The 23,049-nt window shown below is 45.7% G+C and overlaps 1 protein-coding gene across 1 annotated transcript in view; it reads right to left on the bottom strand.

The window, feature by feature from the left end:
- The window catches only part of LOC120836288 (sodium/nucleoside cotransporter 2), a 71,370-nt gene extending 50,759 nt beyond the window's left edge, over positions 1–20,611 (bottom strand). Inside the window, exons 1-2 of the mRNA XM_040205961.3 lie at positions 20,438–20,611; positions 2,346–2,662 (exon numbers count right to left, since the gene is read on the bottom strand). Coding sequence (XP_040061895.1) covers positions 2,346–2,662; positions 20,438–20,575 — 455 coding nt within the window. The 5' untranslated portion in view covers positions 20,576–20,611. The remainder of the gene's footprint in view (positions 1–2,345; positions 2,663–20,437) is intronic.
- Between the last annotated feature and the right edge of the window lie 2,438 nt (positions 20,612–23,049).

Genomic DNA, 23,049 nt, shown 5'->3' with positions numbered 1-23,049 from the left:
ATACAAATGTATCGCGATAGTATTTCAGAAATACATTTCGTATCTGTATTTCTGCATCGCGATACATTTTTTACCAATAAATCTATTCCTATATAAAAATACATTTGGAATGTTTCATTGTATCACGATACAATCAGGATGAAACGTATGTCGTTACATTTCTCGAGAAACATTCCCCCCCCCCCCCCCCCTTCCCCTTCGAAAGAAAAACAAGTCCGAACATTCCTTTTTTTTTTTTTTACTTTTGAGGGCACCAGGGTCAAGGAACTTCTGGGGCATTGTTACTATGCTGAGCAGGGTTCCTTCTGATTCTCCAAACTATTTTTCTATGCATCCTTTTCTCTTTTGTGAGAAGTGTTGCGTAGTCTGGGACTCGTGCCTGGTGGCGTGTCAGGAGTGGAGTCAGAGCATCTTCTGCCGCAAGTCCTTAGGTATGGATTTCTTGAGTCATTGTTTGCTGGCATCCAATGCCCACTGCTAACCGTCTCTCTGGCCTTAGCGTAAACAGTACACCCAGCCGGCAAAGCTGAGTCGCAGTACGTTGCAACGCGAGCCTAGTGGGGGTAGACTTGAAATAGAAGGATGACTCACGCAGTAAAGTTCAACACATATTCGAAAGCATCCGCGGCTGCGCCCGTAATATTGCACGGCTCAAGGGTACGTCATCAGCTGACGTAAACGTGAACCGCTGCTCTGGTCATCTGAAACCCAGAAAGGAGGCCAGACGTGGCCTCGCTGCGCCGACCCAGACTTCGTACACGTGCGACTCGTCTCAAGCGCGCCATTTCTCGAAGAGCTCGCACCTGTGCCGGCAATATCAGGTCGCAATCCACGAGGTCTCTGTTTGGATGATGCTAGGCGAAACTTTAGGACTGAAATCCATGTGTCGGTGGCGGAGGGTCGGCAGGAAGGACCTTCAGAACAGGGATGCCACCGTATCGTTTTTTCAACCGTAACAAAACCTAAAACGTGTGTTCCTGGATGCTTCTGGTGGTCTACTATTCTCAAAAATTCCAAATGACACTGCCTGCACGATCTTCAACGCGGTGACCTACAAGGAAAGTACGTATTGTCCTTTCAGACAGCATTGTCGTAAAGTTTCATTTTCAAGGCCACACCTACAGATAAAAATACCAGTTCATTCCACCGTGACGTCATGTGATCAATCTTGACATGGCGTGCTTATTGGATAGGGGCGTGGTGACGTTTTAACGGGATTTAGGCTGGCATAAAATATATCTAGAGATCGAAGACTTGTCGCATCCCTCGTCATACAGACCGGATGGCAGAGAAGGGACCGCGGTCAGTACTTGATGGAACGTTTTTTTTGAGCCAAGTCTAGGCTCCTTGTTGTCCAAAACCACTAACTTCAAGGAAAAGTGCCAAACCTACAAGAAAGTACTTTCGGATCAAAAACTCCCACTTCAAACTTCAAGCTTCATCTCAGTTGGTGTCTCAAACAAATTTTAAAAATGTATTGCAGTATCGATATTTCTTTATTTATAATTCTGCCCTTCCTAAAATGTATTCCTGTATTTGTATTTAAAAAAGACCTTTTGCCTCTTTTTAAAATGTATTTCCGATACGTATCGCGACACATTTTACAGATATATTTCAGTATCAGTATTGTAGCTACTATTTTAATGTATCCCAGTATTTCTAATTCCAAAATACTTTTTTTTTGTATTTCTGCCCAACCCTGAGAACAATGAAGATCAGTGCAATACAGCTTACTGCCTCCTTACCTTTGTTTAAAAAAAAAATAACCAAGTACACCCTGCCATTTCATCGAAGCACGCGATCCTGCCTATAGACGTTTGCGAGTACGGCTTTTGGCACCGCCAGCTTGCTGCTGGTGTGGGCAGATCGCCTGTTGGTCCGGCGTTGCTGAAGTGTATCCACGGCCTCAGAAATGCTTGACTATCAGACGATCTATAGCTATACCCACACCAGCAGCAAGATGGCCCCGTCGCCCAGAGGTCGTACCTGCAAACGTCTATACGGAGACAAACTGAGGAAGAGATGAGAGCGTGCGATGACGTCAGAGCGCGGAGTCCTGATTGGAAAGGTGATAGGTAGACGCAAAGGCTAGTTGCCTTTGCCCCTACTCACTGTTCGAACGCCGGCGTCCGACGTTCTAGCGTGATACAGTGCGCGAAGTGCAGGTGGCGCTCTATTGATTCCTCCGATTAGAGGGAGACAGTGAGTAAGCACAAGGCCAACCAGAGCATGGCGCTCAGACGTTCACGCGAGCTTTCATCTCCTCCTCTCTCTCAGTCTTTTTCCGTAGAAACACCAGGGCATGACACACGAAGCATATTAAGTAATATACAGCCTTCACTCACATTCCACGCTTCGTCTTAGCCGAGATGCTTTCCTTCAGGTTGCTTTTGAGGTTGTCCCAGCGAGCTTCCAGGAAGTAGTCGAAGGTGTAGGCGACAATCTTCCAGATCACGCAAATGTAGACAATTGCTGTGACAACCACAAGGAACTTGACGTCGTGGCAGTAGCTTCCTGTTTCGTTCCAGGTGAGTTTGATGCCGGCTATGAGGTAGCCGTGGTAGAGCAAGAATGCTAGGACCTTCAAGGCTAGGACGACTCGCTCTCGAATCTTGGCATCCTTGTTTTGTTGATCCTCCAGGTCGGAAATGGCTAGATGCTCCTGCGAATCCACATCAAGCTGATCGAAGTCTTTCGAAATGACATTTTGCGGCTCGCGTATACGGCATATAGCGCATGTAAAGACATGCGTGAAAAAAAAATTTAGTAACAGTGAATACTAAGCCTGAATTCCGACCAGATGCCAAAGTTTCAGAGCGAACGCTGGTAAAGTGAACACCTCCTCTACAGCGTTTGCTTTGCTAAACTGGAAAGAAATGGAAAGGAGCTCCTCCCGAACCTTTAACCTGTCACCGACTATTGGCAATTTTCACCACGCGGTATTGAACCTACTTTAACAGCTTCGTCTTTATGCAGCCAGGCGCTGTGAATATCTGATTCGCTCGAGAAGGCTGGAGAGCGAACCTGCCGCCACAGCTTTCTGTTCGAGCCCTTAGGTGTCGTCAATTTCGCTAGATTCGTCAATAATTAACTGCAACAGAGATGCACAGGGGGAACAGCGCACCCGGAGAACAGTCATTCAAATCAACATACACACAAAAGAAAGAAACACTTACTCAGCGCTGACTGACAACTCTCTACATTTACACTTTCTCTTCTTCTATTTGTGCTATATGCAAGGGCCAGGGAGAATAACTGGTCTTTTTTCTTTTCTTTCGATATGATGCTAAATAGTGAACTAAATTGAAATTAATTTAAAGCTAGGTAGTCTAATTCTTTTTGTGACAAGGTTAAAGAGGGAGTACTGACGCATGTGCCGTTATGTTTCGCAATGTTCTCTGCCTCGATAATTTCTCTTGTGAGCTTGTTGTGATGCTTGCCAAGCACGCCGCAGTTACTCAGCAGCACTGAGCAGCCACAGTCTCGACAGTGAATGCCTAGATGACCGGGGCTTTTGTTGGTGAATGTGTTGTTATGCTCTCGAAGGCGACCGTTCAGACACCTTCCGGTCTGACCTATGTACAGCTTTCCACAAGAGAGGGGAAAGGAATACACCACCTTTTCTGTACAAGGGACAAAGGTGTTCTTGTGCTTCTTTTTGCAGCCAACTGTTGTTATTGGTGGAGTATTTACCTTCTTGCATAAGCTGTGAAGTTTGTTAGGAGCTGAGAAGATGACTTCCAAGTTTACTCGGTTAGCTATTTTCTTTAGTCCGTGAGAAAAATTATGCATATATGGCACAATGATGGGCTTCTTTGTTTTGTCTCTTTGCTTTTGTTGTGTTCATAGGTCTTGCCTGCTTTCGTTGATGAGCTTTTCGGCCACTGATGTTAATAACGAGTTTGGGTATCCTGCGCGCTTTAGTCTTGAGACTTGCCCGTCAAAGCTCGCTGGAATGGAATGCGAGCAGGATTTTATGAGTGAGTTTTTGAGGCATAACCGCACGATGCTTCTTTTAACAAGTTTTGAATGGGCCGAGTTAAATGGTAAGAGCGGTTTTTTTTCCCTGGGCTCATACGACCAGCCTAAATGGTAGGGTAACATGAAGAGTCTGAGATCCAGTAATCTTAAAGAGCGCTCGTTTGGAAGTTCATGGGTGATTTCCAAAGGACTCATGCACATTTTAAAACTGTCGAGGACGTCAGGAACTGTGCTGGTGAAGTTGCGATCGTCTGAAGCTAAACAATTAAATAATCGTCGACGTACCGGAACACTTTTATAACTTTGGAGGTGCCTAATGATTCTTTTATCTTCCTGTCGTTGTGCGCTAGATAGAGACCGCTAAGGACAGGGGCAATGCAGGAGCCGATGCAGACAACTCTCTTCTGTCGGTATGGTTGGCAATCCCAGGTAGCAAAGGTCGACCTGAGGTAGATGTTAATCAAGGTCAAAAACTTGCTTTGGGATAAGCCCGACGCATTTTGAAAGGCAGTAGCACCGAAGGTGTCTATGCTGTCCTCTATGTACCTTAGGAGGCGGTCGTGGGGCAAGGAATAGTACAGATCCTTAATGTCGATGGAGAACACCTTTAGGTCTTGGTCACGATGCTCTTCTAAAACGTTGAAAACTTCAAAGGAGCGGCGGATCAGGTATGGATCATCAATGTTAAGTAGGTTTAGTTGTGTTTGGAGAAATAAGGCAACAGACTTTTGCCATGTTCCCTTTGAGAAACGATAACCCGGATGGGGCAATCCGCTTTGTGAGTTTTGGCGCTGAAAAATAATTCTAGACTCAGATTTTTACTGCGATCGATGTAGGAGCAGAGTTGTTTTAAATCGTTCAAGTGACAAAATTGTTTTGCTTCCCTTTTAACTTTTTCGGGAGAGATCTCGGAGTGCTTGCTGAAAACGGATTCGACTGCTGTTAATGATTTTTCTCCAAACGTGTCCGAATGCATGAGGACAAAACCTCCCTCTTTGTCCGCGGGCAGAAGATATTGTCGAGTCGTGAGACGTCATGTTTGAAACCGCCGCTTTATAATATCCGTAGGATTAGAATGGCTCGAGTCCCGGGAGCACCACACGCGCACCCGATTGCGTGCCTCAGTAGTCCTCTTCTTCCTCACATCAGCGGGCCGCTACAGGTGCCCCCCTGCTAGAATCGGAGCTGCTGCGTAGAGCTCGAACGCCAGCCGTGGCTGGCTGAGCGAGCCCGCAAGATCGTGGTAGCCCAACGGAGCGCTGGACTGAGGGCATTGACCGTGACATCAAAGTCGTCCACTTGTGGGACAATAAAGTTTATGGTGATGATGATACGCTATTGCGCGAAGGAATGATGTTGATAGTTGCTGCCCAGTGTACGTGTTTCACAGGCTTGGTTCTGCATGAAGTCGCACTGTTATCGATGTGGGCGGCTTTTAGGCGGTCTAAGCTCACGACTTCGTGTCGTCCAGTCATCTCTAAAGTAAACGTCTTCGTGTCTCTGCGAAGTACTTTGTAGGGACCATCATAATGTGGATCGAGTGACCTTCGGGCTTTGTCTTTTCTCACAAATACATGGGTTGATGTTTGTAGATCTTTTACCGAGGAATGCACCCCGATTCGATGTTGCTCTTGGCTTTACTGGTTGTAGGAGCTGCATTGTGTCGCGTAGACGAGCCACATAATCTGTGATGTCAGAGATTGACGCTGAAGGTGTTGCTTGCAAAAACTCTCCAGGAAGACATAGAGTTGTTCCATAAACCAACTCCGCTGACGAACAGCCCAGATCTTCTTTGAAGGCGGACCGGATACCCAAGAGTACTATCGGAAGTACTTCAGTCCACTTAGTTGTCTGATGAGCTAGGAGTGCTGTCTTCAGGTGACGAAGGAAACGTTCTACCATCCCATTAGCCTGAGGGTGATATGATGAGGTATGTATTCGAGCGATTCTTCGCGAGTTGTTCCTGCAACGCCTCCCATCAAATGCACGCATGATTTTGACTACCTCATCCGGCGTCTCCCTGGACGCGATGGCAGAACTCGCGGATAGAATTCTGGAAACCGCGTCATCGACCGTGGATTCGCCGACTCTTGCCATCATCACGTCCGGATCACCATTGTGGAGTCGTCAGACGTCATGGTTGAAACAGCCGCTTTATAACATCCGTAGGATTAGAATGGCTCGAGTCCCGGGAGCACCACACGCGCACCCGATTGCATGCCTCAGTAGTCCTCTTCTTCCTCACATCAGCGGGCCGCTACAATATAATGAATTCGCTTTCAGGTACGTTTCTACTCTCTTGATGCACAACGTGCCTGAATGAGAATTCATTATATCTTCTTCCCACGGACAAAGAGGGAGGTTTTGTCCTCATGCATTCGGACACGTTTGGAGAAAAATCATTAACAGCAGTCGAATCCGTTTTCAGCAAGCACTCCGAGATCTCTCTGGAAAAAGTTAAAAGGGGAGCAAAACAATTTTGTCACTTGAACGATTTAAAACAACTCTGCTCCTACATCGATCGCAGTAAAAATCTGAGTCTAGAAATATTTTTCAGCGCCAAAACTCACAAAGCGGATTGCCCCTTCCGGGTTATCGTTTCTGAAAGGGGGACATGGCAAAAGTCTATTGCCTTATTTCTCCAAACACAACTAAACCTACTTAACAATCATGATCCATACCTGATCCGCAGCTCCTTTGAAGTTTTCAACTTTTTAGAAGAGCATCGTGACCAAGACCTAAAGGTGTTCTCCATCGACATTAAGGATCTGTACTATTCCTTGCCCCACGACCGCCTCCTAAGGTACATAGAGGTCAGCATAGACACCTTCGGTGCTATTGCCTTTCAAAATGCGTCGGGCTTATCCCAAAGCAAGTTTTTGACCTTGATTAACATCTACCTCAGGTCGACCTTTGCTACCTGGGATTGCCAACCATACCGACAGAAGAGAGTTGTCTGCATCGGCTCCTGCATTGCCCCTCTCCTTAGCGATCTCTATCTAGCGCACAACGACAGGAAGATAAAAGAATTATTAGGCACCTCCAAAGTTATAAGAGTGTTCCGGTACGTCGACGATTATTTAATTGTTTTAGCTTCAGACGATCGCAACTTCACCAGCATGGTTGCTGACGTCCTCGACAGTTTTAAAATGTGCATGAGTCCTTTGGAAATCACCCATGAACTTCCAAACGAGCGCTCTTTAAGATTCCTGGATCTCAGACTCTTCATGTTACCCTACCATTTATGCTGGTCGTATGAGCCCAGGGAAAAAAAAAACGCTCTTACCATTCAACTCGCCCCATTCAAAACTTGTTAAAAGAAGCATGGTGCGGTTATGCCTCAAAAACTCACTCATAAAATCCTGCTCGGATTCCATTCCAACGAGCTTTGACGGGCAAGTCTCAAGACTAAAGCGCGCAGGATACCCAAACTCGTTATTAACATCAGTGGCCGAAAAGCTCATCAACGAAAGCAGGCAAGACCTATGCACACAACAAAAGCAAAGAGACAAAACAAAGACGCCCATCATTGTGCCATATATTCATAATTTTTCTCACGGAATAAAGAAAATAGCTAACCGAGTAAACTTTGAAGTCATCTTCTCAGCTCCTAACAAACTTCACAGCTTTTTCAAGAAGGTAAATACTCCACCAATAACAACAGTTGGCTGCAAAAAGAAGCACAAGAACACCTTCCTCACTTGTACAGAAAAGGTGGATTCATTTTGAAAAACAGCGCGAATACCACACGGACAAGAAGGAGGAACACACAGGACGAGGCGCTGACTATCAACTGTCTATTCAGAACACATACATAGAAATTCACGCGAGGTCGGCTTCTTCTTTTTCCTCTTCCAGTCATTCGCCATTAAGCACACAACATATCAAATTAAAACACACGAGTACATTAAAACACACCAGCACAGGTATAAGTCATCGCGTCTTCCTCTTTTCTTCTTTCTTAGATCTTCAATCTTCAATTCTCAGGTCAACCCATGTCCAAAAAAATTACCTCACTGTCCACTAGGTTAATGGATGGTTGGCTCACGCACCCGGGTTTTCGTTTTGCTATATGATAAGCTTCTACTAGCTCCCTCGGTAGCTGATCTTTGTGTTTAAACAGCACTTTTGTGTCACTAAATTTTGGCTCACATCCACAATCACGGCAGTGGACAGCTAAATGGGAGTACGCGTTACCTTTTAATGAACTGTGGTGTTCGCGTAGACGAATGTTGAGGCAACGACCCGTCTGACCTATATATGAGTGACCGCATGAGAAAGGTATTTCATAAACGATCCCCTGTGCACAGGACACGAACTTCATGCCATGCTTGACGAGACATCCAAACAGTTCTGGCTTACTTTTCCTGTCAGCACGCTTGTTAACCACGTTTATAATTCTGCTCAGTTTGTTACGCGCTGAAAAAATTACATTGACCCCATACCTCGAACCGACTCCCTTTAACCCGTGTGAAAGACGATGGATGTAAGGAATAACGGCGACATTCTTTTTGTCTATCTTGTCCTTTTCTTTTTCAAGTTTACTGGAATCAATCTTGATATACCGAGTCACCTTATCGCAGGCTGAAGTAATAATTGAGTGGGGAAAATTAGATTCTCTGAGTCTAGCGACCTGTACTTGATATACCGAGTCACCTTATCGCAGGCTGAAGTAATAATTGAGTGGGGAAAATTAGATTCTCTGAGTCTAGCGACCTGTACTTGTACAGGTCGCTAGACTGTACTTGTAGAGTCTAGACGACCTGTACCTGCACGCCTGACGAATCGAATCCTAACAACGTCAGTACCTGCGTCGGGCAGCAGCCGCGGCGAGCGGCCAGCAGCCACAACACCTGCGTGGACCTTTTTGTCTACCTTGACAGGTGAAGAAGATGGCGACTGGTTCGCGTCAGTCCCATCCCCGTCTGCACCTTTTTTGTTATTTTTCCCTGTTGTTGCTGCTTTTGTATCGTGCTTCCTCGGGCGTTGCTCCCCGGAACAGCGTGGGTCTCCGTGGATATGCGGCGCACGTAACAACAAATGCTTCCGCTGGCTACGCGCACATCCCCCCCAAGCACTGTCGGCACAGCTCCGGCCCGGCCACTAAGCCTAACGAGCTTACATTTCCTCGGTGGCTACACTCCTTTGCTGGCCTGCTAATATGCGTAGGCACCGAGTGGTTCGTCCAATCTGCAGTGTTGCTCTCCGGGGACATCGCTCTGAACCCAGGACCGCTTCGCTACACCTGCGGTCGCTGCTCAAAGAGTGTGAGAGACAACCAGGCTGCTCTTTGTTGTGACAGATGTGAGGACTGGTTTCATCGTACGTGTGTTTATGTCCCCCTGAACCAGTACCGGAGGCTGGGCTTACGTCCACGGCCGTTTCGCAACCCGCGATTCATGCACCGGTGACGCCGTCGACTAACCCCCGCGGCAAGAAAGTGTTGTCCGTTTGGTTCTCAAATCTGCGGTCAATTAAGAATAAGCTTCCCGAGTTCCAAGTTCTCGTCGCGTCTGAACCATCGACCATCTTTGCTGTATGCGAGACGTGGCTAGACCCTTCGATGTATGATGGGCAGTTGGTGGATACAGCGCAACACACCGTTTACAGGAGGGACAGGTCTGGACATGGTGGGGGAGTTATGATTGTCGTACCGCGACTACTGCACTCCCGGAGGAGACCCGACTTAGAGGCCGACGGCCTCGAGGCAATCTTTGTCGAAGTATCGCACCAAACCGGCAAGACACTAATCTGTTGCGTTTATTGTCCACCTGTCACCCGAGCTTCTTCATACAACCTGCTCCACCACTCACTCCAACAAGTCAAAGCCCAAACTTACACCAATGTGTGTGTCGTAGGTGACTTTAACGCCCATATCGACTGGAATGACCTCGCAGCCCCTATACCATCTGGACCACCTGACGACCAACTCCTCGATGTGATGGAGACGTCTGGCTACATACAGCTGTGTGGGGAGGCATCCTACGTCTCCCGCAACCAAAATGCGTCCTTCCTTGACCTGGTGTTCACCAGCAACCCATCCGTGATACAGAGCTGTACAGTGCAGCCAAGCATTAGTGGCTGTGACCACAGTGCTATCCTTCTGAATAGCCTAACATCCTTGCCAAAGGTTGGACACTTCGCGAGAAAAATACAACTATTTGAAAAAATTGACACTGCCCATCTCGACATGCTGCTTCACTTGGCACCATGGTCGATAATGCTGGACGAACCATCTGCCGACGAGATGTACGAGACCTGGCTGGACTTCATGCACGCCATTGAAAAAGAATATGTGCCCACAAAGACCATATCGAAGCCCCGCTCAGGCCCATGGATCACTGCAGACATCTTAAAGCTAGCCCACCGTAAACAGAAGTTATTCAGAAAAGCTAAGAAAACCGGAAATCCGCAGATCCTTAACCTAGCCCGCCAAGTACAGAGGGAACTAAAGAAGAAAACTCGTGTATCCTACAAGGCCTATGTGCAGCATATCGCAGAGAAGGCCACCAGAAATCCAAAGCTTTTCTGGTCTTTCGTGAAGCGCCACAAAACGACTTCCTCTTCTCCAGTGTTCCAGAACAACGGAATAACAGTAAGAACGGCTCAAGAGATAGCTGCCATTTTCAGTACCTACTTTGCGTCCGCGTGGACACCGCGAGAAAATCCTCCGGCTCATTCCTTTCTGGGAGACCAGCCCCCACTTCCTGAGCCTCTTGCACCTTTGGACATAACCTGTGATGACACCTGGGAGGCATTGCAAAGTGTGAATCCGTCCCAACGAGCAGGGCCTGATGGCATACACCCAGCGTTCTTCAAGGCTTGTGCAAGAAAACTCTGTCCGATCCTCACCATCATGTTCTCATCACTTCTTGAACAAGGGTCAGTTCCATCCAAGTGGAAAACGGCTTTGGTTAAACCGATCCACAAGGGAAACGGCACTTCCGTCACGTCCGTGCGCTCCTACCGCCCTATCTCTGTTACATCAATTGTGTGCAGAACAATGGAGCGAATTATTAACACCAAGATGCCTCATCAACTGGAGGAGCGGAGCTTACTCTCGACTCACCAGTACGGTTTCCGCTCACGCCGTAGCTGCGAGCTTGCTCTGGCCACACTGGTGCAACAAGTAAGTGAATGCTTGGACGACCGCACAGCATGCGAGTTGGTCCAGCTGGATTTCAAGCAGGCATTTGACAAAGTCGACCACAGCCTTCTTTTGTGGAACTGTCGAGCTTTGGCGTGGCAGGTGCAACACACAAATGGATTGCAAATTTTTTAACAGGCAGAAGCCAGAGGGTTGTATTTCGAGGTGCCAAGTCCGAGTCCTTAGAAGTAGTCTCGGGCATCCCTCAAGGCAGCGTATTAGGCCCAACACTCTTCAACATTTTTATTGATGATGTGACCCGTTCCCTCAGTTCAACACCGTTTTTATATGCCGACGACTTAACTCTCCTTCTGCCTATCAGGGGCAGAAACCCTTACAAACGGCTACAAGAGGACCTTTGCAAGATTGAAGAATGGTCCGTGAAAAACAGGCTACCCCTCAATGCGGAAAAGTGCTCTACAATGCTGTTCACCACCACCCGACAGCCTCCGCCTCCTCCTGACTTGACAATACGGAACAGCCTTATCACAAGGACGCAGAGCACAAAACTGTTGGGAGTCACACTCGATCCGCACCTCCGTTTTTCCCCCCACATTGCCGAGGTGCTCTCGCGAGCGCGACGCACGCTGGGCTTCGTCCAACGAGTGTCAAGGGGGGCCGGCCCAAAGGCACTGCGGAGTTTATACACCGCAGTAGTGCTCCCGCAGCTCGAGTTCTGCTCGTCGGTGTGGAGCCCTAGACAGGTCGCCGCAATTGCCTCGCTGGAGAGTGTGCAACGGCGCGCGGCCTATGCTATCCTCCGTCGCCAATCGCCGCCGCAGCTGAGGCAATACAAGGACATTGGCACCCCGGAACTTCTCGGAGCTGTGGGGTGGAACTGCCTGTCTGTTCGTAGGCAGGTGGCTTCGCTCCGCCTCCTAGCCTGCACGCTGGGTGGCCCTCCTACGCCTCTCCTAGGGTATGTGAGGAAGAATCGCGCCCATAATCTACAACCCCTCCTTGGACGGACGGAACGTCATAGAAGCACGCTCCTCCCGAGAACCATCGAGCTCTGGCGCTCCCTCCCGAGTGACGTCACACAAGGGACATTTGAAAGCAAAGCGGACATAAAGGAACTGTGTAAATGTGCAACCATCCATCTGAAAGAACTGTGATCTGACACTCAATCCGATCCAAATCCCAGTGTACAAAGATTTATATATATATATATATATATACCTTTTTTTTTGTATATATGTCTGTGTAGCGGGTACAATGGGCCTCTATGGCATGGGCAATAGCCTTTTCACTGTCGCCCGGGTTTTAGAAACCGAATAAAGCATTACATTACATTACATTACATTACTGAGAAGCTTTCTTTTATCTTATGAAAACAAATTTTTGTCAACGCTGACTGTAAGCAGGAATACGCAATACCGTTTTTTACGAGCTTTGAGTGTGCTGAACGATAGTCTAGTAGTTTCTTCGTGGATCTGGGGTGGTGCATCCAACATACGTGATCTTCTTTCACGTCAATTTGGATGTCTAAAAACTGGATTTTGTGCTCCTTAGGAGTCTCGGAAGTGAAGCGGAGTCCTAACCCTTCCTCCGCGAACGTCTTTAACACTTCACTCATTGTTCTACTAAAATTGTTTTTTCTACGAAAACCAGGTAATCATCTACATATCTGACAACCTTTTTGGTGTTGTTCGCCAGCCTGTCAGATATGTAGATGATTACCTGGTTTTCGTAGAAAAAAACAATTTTAGTAGAACAATCAGTGAAGTGTTAAAGACGTTCGCGGAGGAAGGGTTAGGACTCCGCTTCACTTCCGAGACTCCTAAGGAGCACAAAATCCAGTTTTTAGACATCCAAATTGACGTGAAAGAAGATCACGTATGTTGGAAGCACCACCCCAGATCCACGAAGAAACTACTAGACTATCGTTCAGCACACTCAAAGCTCGTAAAAAACGGTATTGCGTATTCCTGCTTACATTCAGCGTTGACAAAAACCTGTTTTCATAAGATAAAAGAAAGCTTCTCAGTACAGGTCGCTAGACTCAGAGAATCTAAATTTCCCCCCTCAATTATTACTTCAGCCTGTGATAAGGTGACTCGGTATATCAAGATTGATTCCAGTAAACTTGAAAAAGAAAAGGCCAAGATAGACAAAAAGAATGTCGCCCTTATTCCTTCCATCCATCGTCTTTCACACGGGTTAAAGGGAGTCGGTTCGAGGTATGGGGTCAATGTAATTTTTTCAGCGCGTAACAAACTGAGCAGAATTATAAACGTGGTTAACAAGCGTGCTGACAGGAAAAGTAAGCCAGAACTGTTTGGATGTCGCGTCAAGCATGGCATGAAGTTCGTGTCCTGTGCACAGGGGACCGTTTATGAAATACCTTTCTCATGCGGTCACTCATATATAGGTCAGACGGGTCGTTGCCTCAACATTCGTCTACGCGAACACCACAGTTCATTAAAAGGTAACGCGTACTCCCATTTAGCTGTCCACTGCCGTGATTGTGGATGCGAGCCAAAATTTAGTGACACAAAAGTGCTGTTTAAACACAAAGATCAGCTACCGAGGGAGCTAGTAGAAGCTTATCATATAGCAAAACGAAAACCCGGGTGCGTGAGCCAACCATCCATTAACCTAGTGGACAGTGAGGCAATTTTTTTGGACATGGGTTGACCTGAGAATTGAAGATTGAAGATCCAAGAAAGAAGAAAAGAGGAAGACGCGATGACTTATACCTGTGCTGGTGTGTTTTAATGTACTCGTGTGTTTTAATTTGATATGTTGCGCGCTTAATGGCGAATGACTGGAAGAGGAAAAAGAAGAAGCCGACCTCGCGTGAATTTCTATGTATGTGTTCTGAATAGACAGTTGATAGTCAGCGCCTCGTCCTGTGTGTTCCTCCTTCTTGTCCGTGTGGTATTCGCGCTGTTTTTCAAAATGAATTCATACCAAATCGCCCAACTTTCCATTCCAGAAAAGGTGGTGTATTCCTTTCCCCTCTCTTGTGGAAAGCTGTACATAGGTCAGACCGGAAGGTGTCTGAACGATCGCCTTCAAGAGCATAACAACACATTCACCAACAAAAGCTCCGGTCATCTAGGCATTCAATGTCGAGACTCTGGCTGCTCAGTGCTGCTGAGTAACTGCGGCGTGCTTGGCAAGCATCACAACAAGCTCACAAGAGAAATTATCGAGGCAGAAAACATTGCGAAACATAACGGCACATGCGTCAGTACTCTGTCTTTAACCTTGTCACAAAAAGAATTAGACTACCTAGCTTTAAATTAATTTCAATTTAGTTCACTATTTAGCATCATATCGAAAGAAAAGAAAAAAGACCAGTTATTCTCCCTGGCCCTTGCATATAGCACAAATAGAAGAGAAAGTGTAAATATAGAGAGTTGTCAGTCAGCGCTGAGTAAGTGTTTCTTTCTTTTGTGTGTATGTTGATTTGAATGACTGTTCTCCGGGTGCGCTGTTCCCCCTGTACATCATGAGCAACCAACTCACCCGAACCTCTGTGTTAACATGCAACAGAGACGAAGCAAATCTGGCCTTGGTGTTCCGCTTACGCAACGTGGGTCTGTGTTGTTGTCTTCGCCAAGTCTACTACGGCAAACGTTTGCCAGATCTGACCATGTCGGTCGTGTTGTCTTGAAAAGCTCCGTGCAAAGCAGAAGTACACTGCATTGCTCACTGCTCACTACTATGGCATTATAGCGACTGAGGTCATATACAAATTAAGAATGCGCCAAGTAAATATCGCCACGTAGTAGCCACAGCACATAATCGCTCCGCGGGCTAACCAGGCAGGCCGTAGCCATCACGAGTTATTTCACGTGTGGGTTTGAGGGAAAGGAAGACGTTGGTGCTGGGAGCCCGACGGCTCGGTTCGGAGCCTGATTGCTGGACCTGCTAGGATAAACCTGTGTTCTATATGCGTCCAGCCTGTCTTGTCCTTACGCGTGAGTACTATAGGCCGATGCTCACAGGCGTCAACACGAGGTGCGGCTCGGTAGCGGACTACTTTCTCATATTGCGGAGGAACACAAGCTGGCGATAATTGGGATGCGGAAGGAGCTTCTTCCTTGTCTTCTATTTGAGTATAGATTTCTCGCTGTTTTATATTGATTCACTGCGGCGCTAATAAATGTGCATCCACGATCTTCTAATGAGCGGTACGATGACAGTTTAAAAGGGCCAGTCTACGTCCGCCCTTATATAGCCGCATCTCTGCCCTTTGGTAGACTTTATGATTAGTTAGTAAACGAGGGTTTAGAGGGGTGTAATATAAGAATAGATGCATGCAGTAATTTGTTTGTGTACAATATTATTTGGCGCTTGGCTGTATTGTCTGTGGGACTAAGACCATCCATTGAAATAAAATAAATAAAGCATAAGATCGGTACTAAATAATTTGTGTTCTAAACCAGTAAAAAATCATTAAACGTTAGTGCCATGGGGCATTATTACACATACCACAGCGCACTATAGCACTATAGTGTGTAAGGAGTGAGTGTTGTTTGCTATAGTGCACTGTGGTGTGTGTAATAATGCGCAACCGACTCGCCCAAGCTGCTACGTTATAATGGGGCATGTTACGTTCTTTCAATATCTGCTTCTGTGCAAACATTAAGAGTGTAAGACAGAATGCGCCATAAAGGTGCTCACGGCACGGGACGCAATTGATTTCTGTAATTACAGTTTCAGTCGTTCTCGTTGCGGCCAAACCACCGATGCCTAAAATAGAGCTGCAATGTCCAAAGCACTGACGTTGCATATCACGAATGTTCATCCCATTGTGATAAGGAACCCTAATGCCTTGTCATGCCTCCTTTACAGAGAGTGCCACACACCCTTCCGACCCGAAAACAGCAGCTTTACTCCTTTCCAAACGATTCTCGGCCCCATTTGCTTTAGTAGTGGCTCGCTCCCCCTGAAGATGCTGACACAGTGGAATGGTGGCAGGCCCTCGATATCTATATCCACTAGGTCTTTCCTGACACCTGAATGATATTCCTTTATTTCCGGTCCTGGATTTAGGGCATTTTTATTTATAAGAAAGCTTTCAGCTTCTCCTCTTTTATACTGATAATGCTTGAACGATTTCTGACTTCCTCTTGCATTGGCTCCGTTGCGCCTGCTTAATATAATCACCACCAGGGGCGTCACCTTTAAGGCAATAAAGACAACGCCAGTCGGCAGTGCACTGATACTTCCGCAGTGTACGTAATTCACACACTTCAAGCACGCCTATTTCATAGCAGCTGAGCAGCAACACATGTTGCTTCTGCAAGTGAATAAAAGTAGGGGAGGTACACTCTCAAGAAAAAAGGGTGTAAGAGGGTGTATAGTTACACCCTTTGTACCATATAATACACCCCAAAACTTTAATTCGATCGTACAGCGCCCTTTAGTCGAACAGGCGGCTCGAAATTTTACGAGGGGCTTGATAGCCGTGTGGTACAACTTATTGAAATAGCTAATGTACGTTTTACTGACAAAAAAAAATAATCGCGGCTGTCGTGGCCCTACTGTGAGAACTCGGTATTTTTTCTTTATGTGGTCTTTGATACGTACCTTAGCTATTTAAAAAAAAAAAGTTATATCGGACCGTTATCAAGCCCCTCGTAAAATTTGGGGCTGTTTGTTCGACTATAGTGCGTTGTACGTCGAAATAAAGTTTTGGGGTGTATTATATGGGACAAGGGTGTAACGATACACCCTTTTACACCTTTTTTTTTTTTTTAGAGTGTAGATATATGATCCAACAGCAAACTACAGGCCGGACGGACGAGCAAGTAAACTTTTACAATGTCGAAATAGTGAACACTGAAAGTTTTTTTATTGCTGAGGCAAAGGAACATGAAATAGCAGAAGGTGAAGAGGAATTACCAAGGTCAGAGTCCTATGAGTTTACAACCGTTACGAATTTACCTAAGCAGTGTGGAAGGTGTTAGTTGTGCCGTGCCTCAAGTTTTGTGTATGGCGTACTGCGAATGTCGTCAGAAACCCGTCACTCTCTCGAGGCGCGTGAGAGATAGCTGGGCAGGTCAGCCAGTTAAGCAGCACCGAAAGAGGCCGTGAAAGATTCCATAGGTTGATCCAGCTTTGACGACAGGGAGGTCCGAATTAAGATGGGCCTTGAGTGAAGCCTCAGAATTATGCCAAGGCTTCACTGGAACGGACATTAAAAATGGGTTGTCTAAAGAAGCCTCCCTTAATGTCCGTCGCAAAAACGTACCTACAGTACATAAAAATGAGCTTCAGTCACCTTTCATGATCCCCGATGTTGCTTGGGTTCTCGGAAAACGACAGCCCCTGCCTTTAGTTTTGCGATTCTGCCTAAAGCATGTCAAAAACCTTTGCAAAAATAAAAACGAATTGCCTATGTGCAACTCTCAGCCCGCACCATATGCTCAAAACAGCACCAAGAATGTATAGTGAATGCGAGAGAGTGGGCGGAGTAACATCGTTCACTTCGTTCATGTTTCCTGTCTTATGTGGGGAAGCGGCGCACACTGGAGAAGTTGTGAGGATAAACGGCAAGCGGCGTTTGGGATGCATTATCAGTATAGAGGAGGCTATGGCATGATTCGAGGTTTTTCCCGATAAGAAGCCGCGTCGTACCTTGTAGTTGTTTGCAGGTCAGTGAACGACTGATAGCCCCTGATAGCTACCAGTTTCCGCGAGCATATTGCGCCGGATATTTCTGCCACACTGAGGGGCGAGGCAGGGAGGCTCTAAATGCCTTTTCAGCCACCGATGACGACCAATTGTTGTACAATGAGCTGGGCTAGAGGATTAGGCCCCTTTTGATTTAAGTGGCGTAAAATACGGCGTTATCAAGAAGAGACATGCTGTCCGATGTAAGACGTGCCCCCAGGATGTAAGTTATAGCTAGGGTTTTCTTTGTTTTCGGTAAATATTGATATACTTAAAACATTAACCCCCGAGGCTGTTTCATCAAACTCGAAGAAGGCTCAAGAACCCCAAACGGGAGCGGTTTTAAATAAGGGAAACCCAATCTTCACGGAAAAAAAAACAAAAAAAAAATTAAATATATGTTTTTTTTTGCGCTAAACTGGAACAGGGCCCGTACTGAACTGCATGAAAAGTTGCTTCTTTTTTCAGGAACATCTCCCTCTGTTCTCCTTCTTTCTTTGGATGATGTGGAATCATATGTCCGTGTACTGGGCTCTCCAGTATAATCACTGAATTCTAAGAAGTAACGTCAGTGCGTTCCCTCCCTGCTGTCCCTGACACAAACCTCGCAAACCTCGCAAGGTGATTGGTTGATTGATGTCAGCTGCCATAGTAATCGCCAGTTCGGTTAATTTAAATCTTCGAAGCTTCGAAAGGGTCGTTCTCTACCAGTCGCGTAAAGATTACTATAAAGCAAGAACAGAACGAGCGGGTTAGTATGAATAATTAAACTTGAGGACGAAAACGAGAAGGGACGTCCCTTCTCGTTTTCTTCCTCAAGTTTAATTACTATAAAGCATCATGGTACAAAAAGCGTTCCTCTCCAATATCGGCACATTTGGCATACAATCCACTTATCAATCACGCTTGTCTCTACATATCTCTTACAATGGCCTTGCTCTTCTTGCTCATTACGAGACAGGAAAATTATTTTCCAATGCATCCAAGCACCGACGCCGCATCTTGTGGAGGTACAAAGATGTACGCTTGTTTGGCTGTTGTGTGTGTAGCGAAAGATCGTTGTACGAGAAACGTCTCGGAAAATCTCCCTGTCACCAGCGAATTCAGATCGGCTCACCGAGAACGGAGAGGTCAAGGAGAGATGGAACCGAGGAAATTGAATCAATGAACCGAAATGGCGACTATACGAGGAGCTTGGCGCTGCTTTCCCAGGATCCGGTGAGTTTACCCCAACATAGGCCCCCATAAAGTCCCATTTCCTAGCGCGACACCAAACTTTCACAACGAGAAACATCGAATATGTGGGAAGGAAATAAACCCCGATAGGGACACACGCGATGACAAAGAGAAATAAACACTGAAAACACGGAACCCAAATTAGCTAAAATTTCGTAATTTGTTTTTATTTGCTTTTAGTTCTAATGCTTTTAAAGGGCGATTCCGCTCAAGTCCGAAAAATTTAGGCTTACATGTGATTCCATTTCACAAAGCACTACTAACCAGATCTACGTCCTCGGATTCGCAAAATGTGGAATACTGTTTGTGTAATCTTAATTCAAACATCAGCTGATACCGAAGCCAAAACTTCGGTTGCGTCAGGCACCATTCCTCTCGTGTCGTCAGAGTCATGGCCACGTCACGTCGAGCCACGTGGTCTTCTGACGTTCGTGGGTGCGAGGGACAGGACACGCGACGCGGGCAGGTCGCGTCGCATGGTGTGGACGGTGATGTCCCGGGGGAGAGGGGGAAGGGGAGAAGACGAAAGAGGAGAGGGGGAGCGGAGAAACACGCCGATAAGTGCGCAGGGCAGCGCAAACTAGCGCATCCGCGCTACGGTGATCTCGTGGACGCCGTTCAGCCATCACCGAGAGCAGAAACTCATGATGTGAGATTGACGTAGTCCTGCCTCTGACGTTGTGGCTCAAGGTTGGCCTCTCCAAGTCCGTCGGATTTACTGCGCTGGTGATTGCGCCCCACGTCGCGCGCCAGAGCTGGCAGATTTCGGCGACTTGGCCGATTTGAAGATTTCTGGCCAGTTTATTAAATATATAGACGGAATTTTATCGTAATATTTGACATGGGGTCTTCCTATATGATACTGAGGAGGGCTACATACTTTTCTAAATATCAAAAATGAAGCGGAGTTGCCCTTTAACAGTTCTTGTAGAATGCCGTCGGCAACATTACCGTGGTTATATAAGGAGTGGGAGAAATAAACAAGGTAAACTCGGTGTCAACTTTCTGTGGCATTTTAAAAGAGAAGAGTACGCGTGTACAGATTTCATCGGCGCTCAAAGCGTGCGAGCGCACGGCACCCATAACCTTTTCCCTCAAAGTTCTCTCCAAGTACAGCGGAATTGTGGATATTTGCCTTCTGTAACCTTTACTGCAAATTGAGTTTTCTTTTTTTTTTTTTTTACAGTTGTGGGGTTAATTGCTTTAGCTACGGCCGAACTAAATACGCGCTCGCTGTCTTACGGCCTCTTTAGTGAGGCATGACAGCACTAGATTGCTGTGCCGCATTGTCACGATGGTTAATGGTGATGCGCCTTTTCACTTCGTAGCAATTTAGCTAGAAAGAAAAAAGAAAAATAGAGTGTCCCTGCCAAAACTGTAAAATAAGCTTAATTTGAACCGAAAACATGAAACCCTAATTATAAGGAATGGTACCTCACTCACCCGATGGTCGCCGTTCATTTCGGCATCCGCGACAAAGCCGGCGTTCGTGAGGCCTTCGTCGTGCATTGGACTGAATCTCTCCATTTTGACACCGTGGTCAGGCGGGCTCTGGGAATGGTCAAACTTTCGTCCGGGCATCGTTGTGACCAGCTACTGGTCGTGTCTGAGAACAAGTTCCTTGAAAATGGTAAGCTGTTGTTCTGCAAAAAAAAAAAAAAAAAAAAACATAATCCGCGTTAGCACTGAAGACCACAACTCAACCACAGAGCGGATATGCTTTGTTTTGTCAGAAAAAATCGCATTTCGTTCAACAATAACTTGTATTAACTGGCAAAACCTGCCAAAGTTTTACCACCGAAATGGCGCCATTTTGACGCCAAAACGCTAAATTCAGATGAGCACAGCTAAATGATTCGACCACCTTTCTTTCCCGGTGTAAGCGAGGAAAGGCACAGAATTGTAACCTTTAGTAAAAGCCTACATTCAGTCGGTGTGATACGAGTGAAAATCGAAAAGTAGTGGGACCTGATTGTTTTTTGTTCAGTACTGGGTCTCTCTGGGAGCTCTGATTTTTTTTCTTTTTGTTTTTGAAAGTAGCATCAAGCGTATTCAATATTAAATAAAAAGGGTTCAAAAATAAACTTAAAAAAAACACAAAATAATGCTTTGGGACATCCCTTTCGGTGTTGAAGCAGCAAAAGTTTCCACTTCATCGTATAACAAAAACTTTCTTCCGTGAACTTATCTTTTTATTGTTGAATATACCTAGAAATCACACGGTGATAAGTACGGGCTGTATGAAGAGCGTTAGAGTGCAGTTAACACTTTTCAAAGGTTAACGTAAAATTTAATTGCACACCTTTGTAATACTCTTACCAGCAGGTCGTTACCATCAAACATAACGAAACGTATAAGGTGCTAAAGAAGAAGATGGTAATCTGCAGGTTTACACATATGGATGCATTAACTTCGCAATCATCGACACAACACAGCTTGTCTGCCTCCTCGCATAAAATAACAGCGTTCTCGATACTTCTCAATCAGCCCTTGTATATTTGCCTATTATTTGCCACTACATATATTACTCCTCGATCTTTTAAACTGCCGTAGTATATGTAATTAGGCCCTCCGTGTCTCGCACAGTTTATTAGCTTTCCGTTGAATGGGTTGTCTTCCACGCTCCGCTTTTATATTTCTCAGTATGTTCTTATTCGTAGACTAAGAAAATTTGACTCATGTGTGCGTGTTCTGAGTACGTGTGCCTCGCCACAGTTGTCTAGAGAACCCATGAGTACAACGGTCGAGAAGACTTGGATTTAAAATAATATATATATACATATAAGTCAGAGATCTGTACTTGCGGGGTTGCTATGCTAAGAGTTTATTTTATGTATTACGACAGTTTCGCCGAGAGGCTCGTCTTCGTCAGGAGATGGTATACATCTCCTGACGAAGCCGAGCCTCTCGGCGAAACTGTCGCAATACATACAATAAACTCTTAGCATAGCAACTCCGCAAGTACGGATCTCTGACTTATTACATATATATATATATATATATATATATATATATATATATGTATGTATGTAGGCTAAGAAAATTTGGGAATAAGTATATATATATATATATATACTCTTGCCATTTAAAGAGAGCAAGCAGAGAAGTATGAACGATTACTAATACTGCGAAAAGCGATCAGTGGACAATTTATCCGGAAAGCGTGGTTTGTGTATGATACTGCTAACTGGACTAAACGTTCTCCATTCGTTATCTGAATGTCTTTTTGAACTCAGGTATACATAAGCTTTCATTCCTCAGCAATAAATAAATTTCATTAAACGTACGACTAAAATCACTATCAGCAAGGCTATGCAATATAAACAGTAAATTTCGCTGTTTAAACACAAAAAAATGGCAAAAACAACTTGCATTTTCATTTATGTTCGCCCCGGTACTGAGAGTATTTCAGCATAAAAACGAAGCATAATAATATGTATTTATTCGCGGCGAGAAGTTCGAACGTCACCGCGAGGTGCAATTTTTTCACAACCCCGAGTGAGGACACTTCAACTTTTTCTTCTAATGCGAGCACGCGCAATGCGGAGCTCCTGTGAACTATGAAAATTATAACGTAACCGCCGGGGTAGCACGTGCAGTACCCATAATGAGTGGAACCCGAAGCGATCCAAGCGAACTTGTCACTACGAATAGTTAACAGTCATCATAAACACTGCTTTTCAAGACAAATATGCTGAAACATCACATGAAAACGCTGCGTATGGTGGACAACACTATCAAAATAATCATGCGATTTTGAAGTTTTCGTTTCTTTTTTTCATCATGTAGCAGGGACTTTGCCAAGAGACGGCGAGGTCGGCCAAAAGATGCGTTAGACTGTTAGAGAGCTGCGCTGGCATGTTGAGGTAACCGCGTCCTCAGCTATCATGTTAAAAACAAAACGGCACGCAGGTGGTATATATACAATATATGTCGTCGATACATCACAGAATTTTAAATCAAGAAGAAACAGGCATTTTTTAGAGGCTTTGAAAATCTAATGCCATTTACGGGGGTTTACGCGTCGAACCACAGAAGGACTTGCGGCGCGCTTC

Source organism: Ixodes scapularis, unplaced genomic scaffold, assembly GCF_016920785.2.
Source record: "Ixodes scapularis isolate PalLabHiFi unplaced genomic scaffold, ASM1692078v2 PGA_scaffold44__24_contigs__length_19508400, whole genome shotgun sequence".
In the NCBI taxonomy this organism is placed as follows: Eukaryota; Metazoa; Arthropoda; class Arachnida; order Ixodida; family Ixodidae; genus Ixodes; species Ixodes scapularis.
This window is presented reverse-complemented; position numbering and strand designations above follow the sequence as displayed.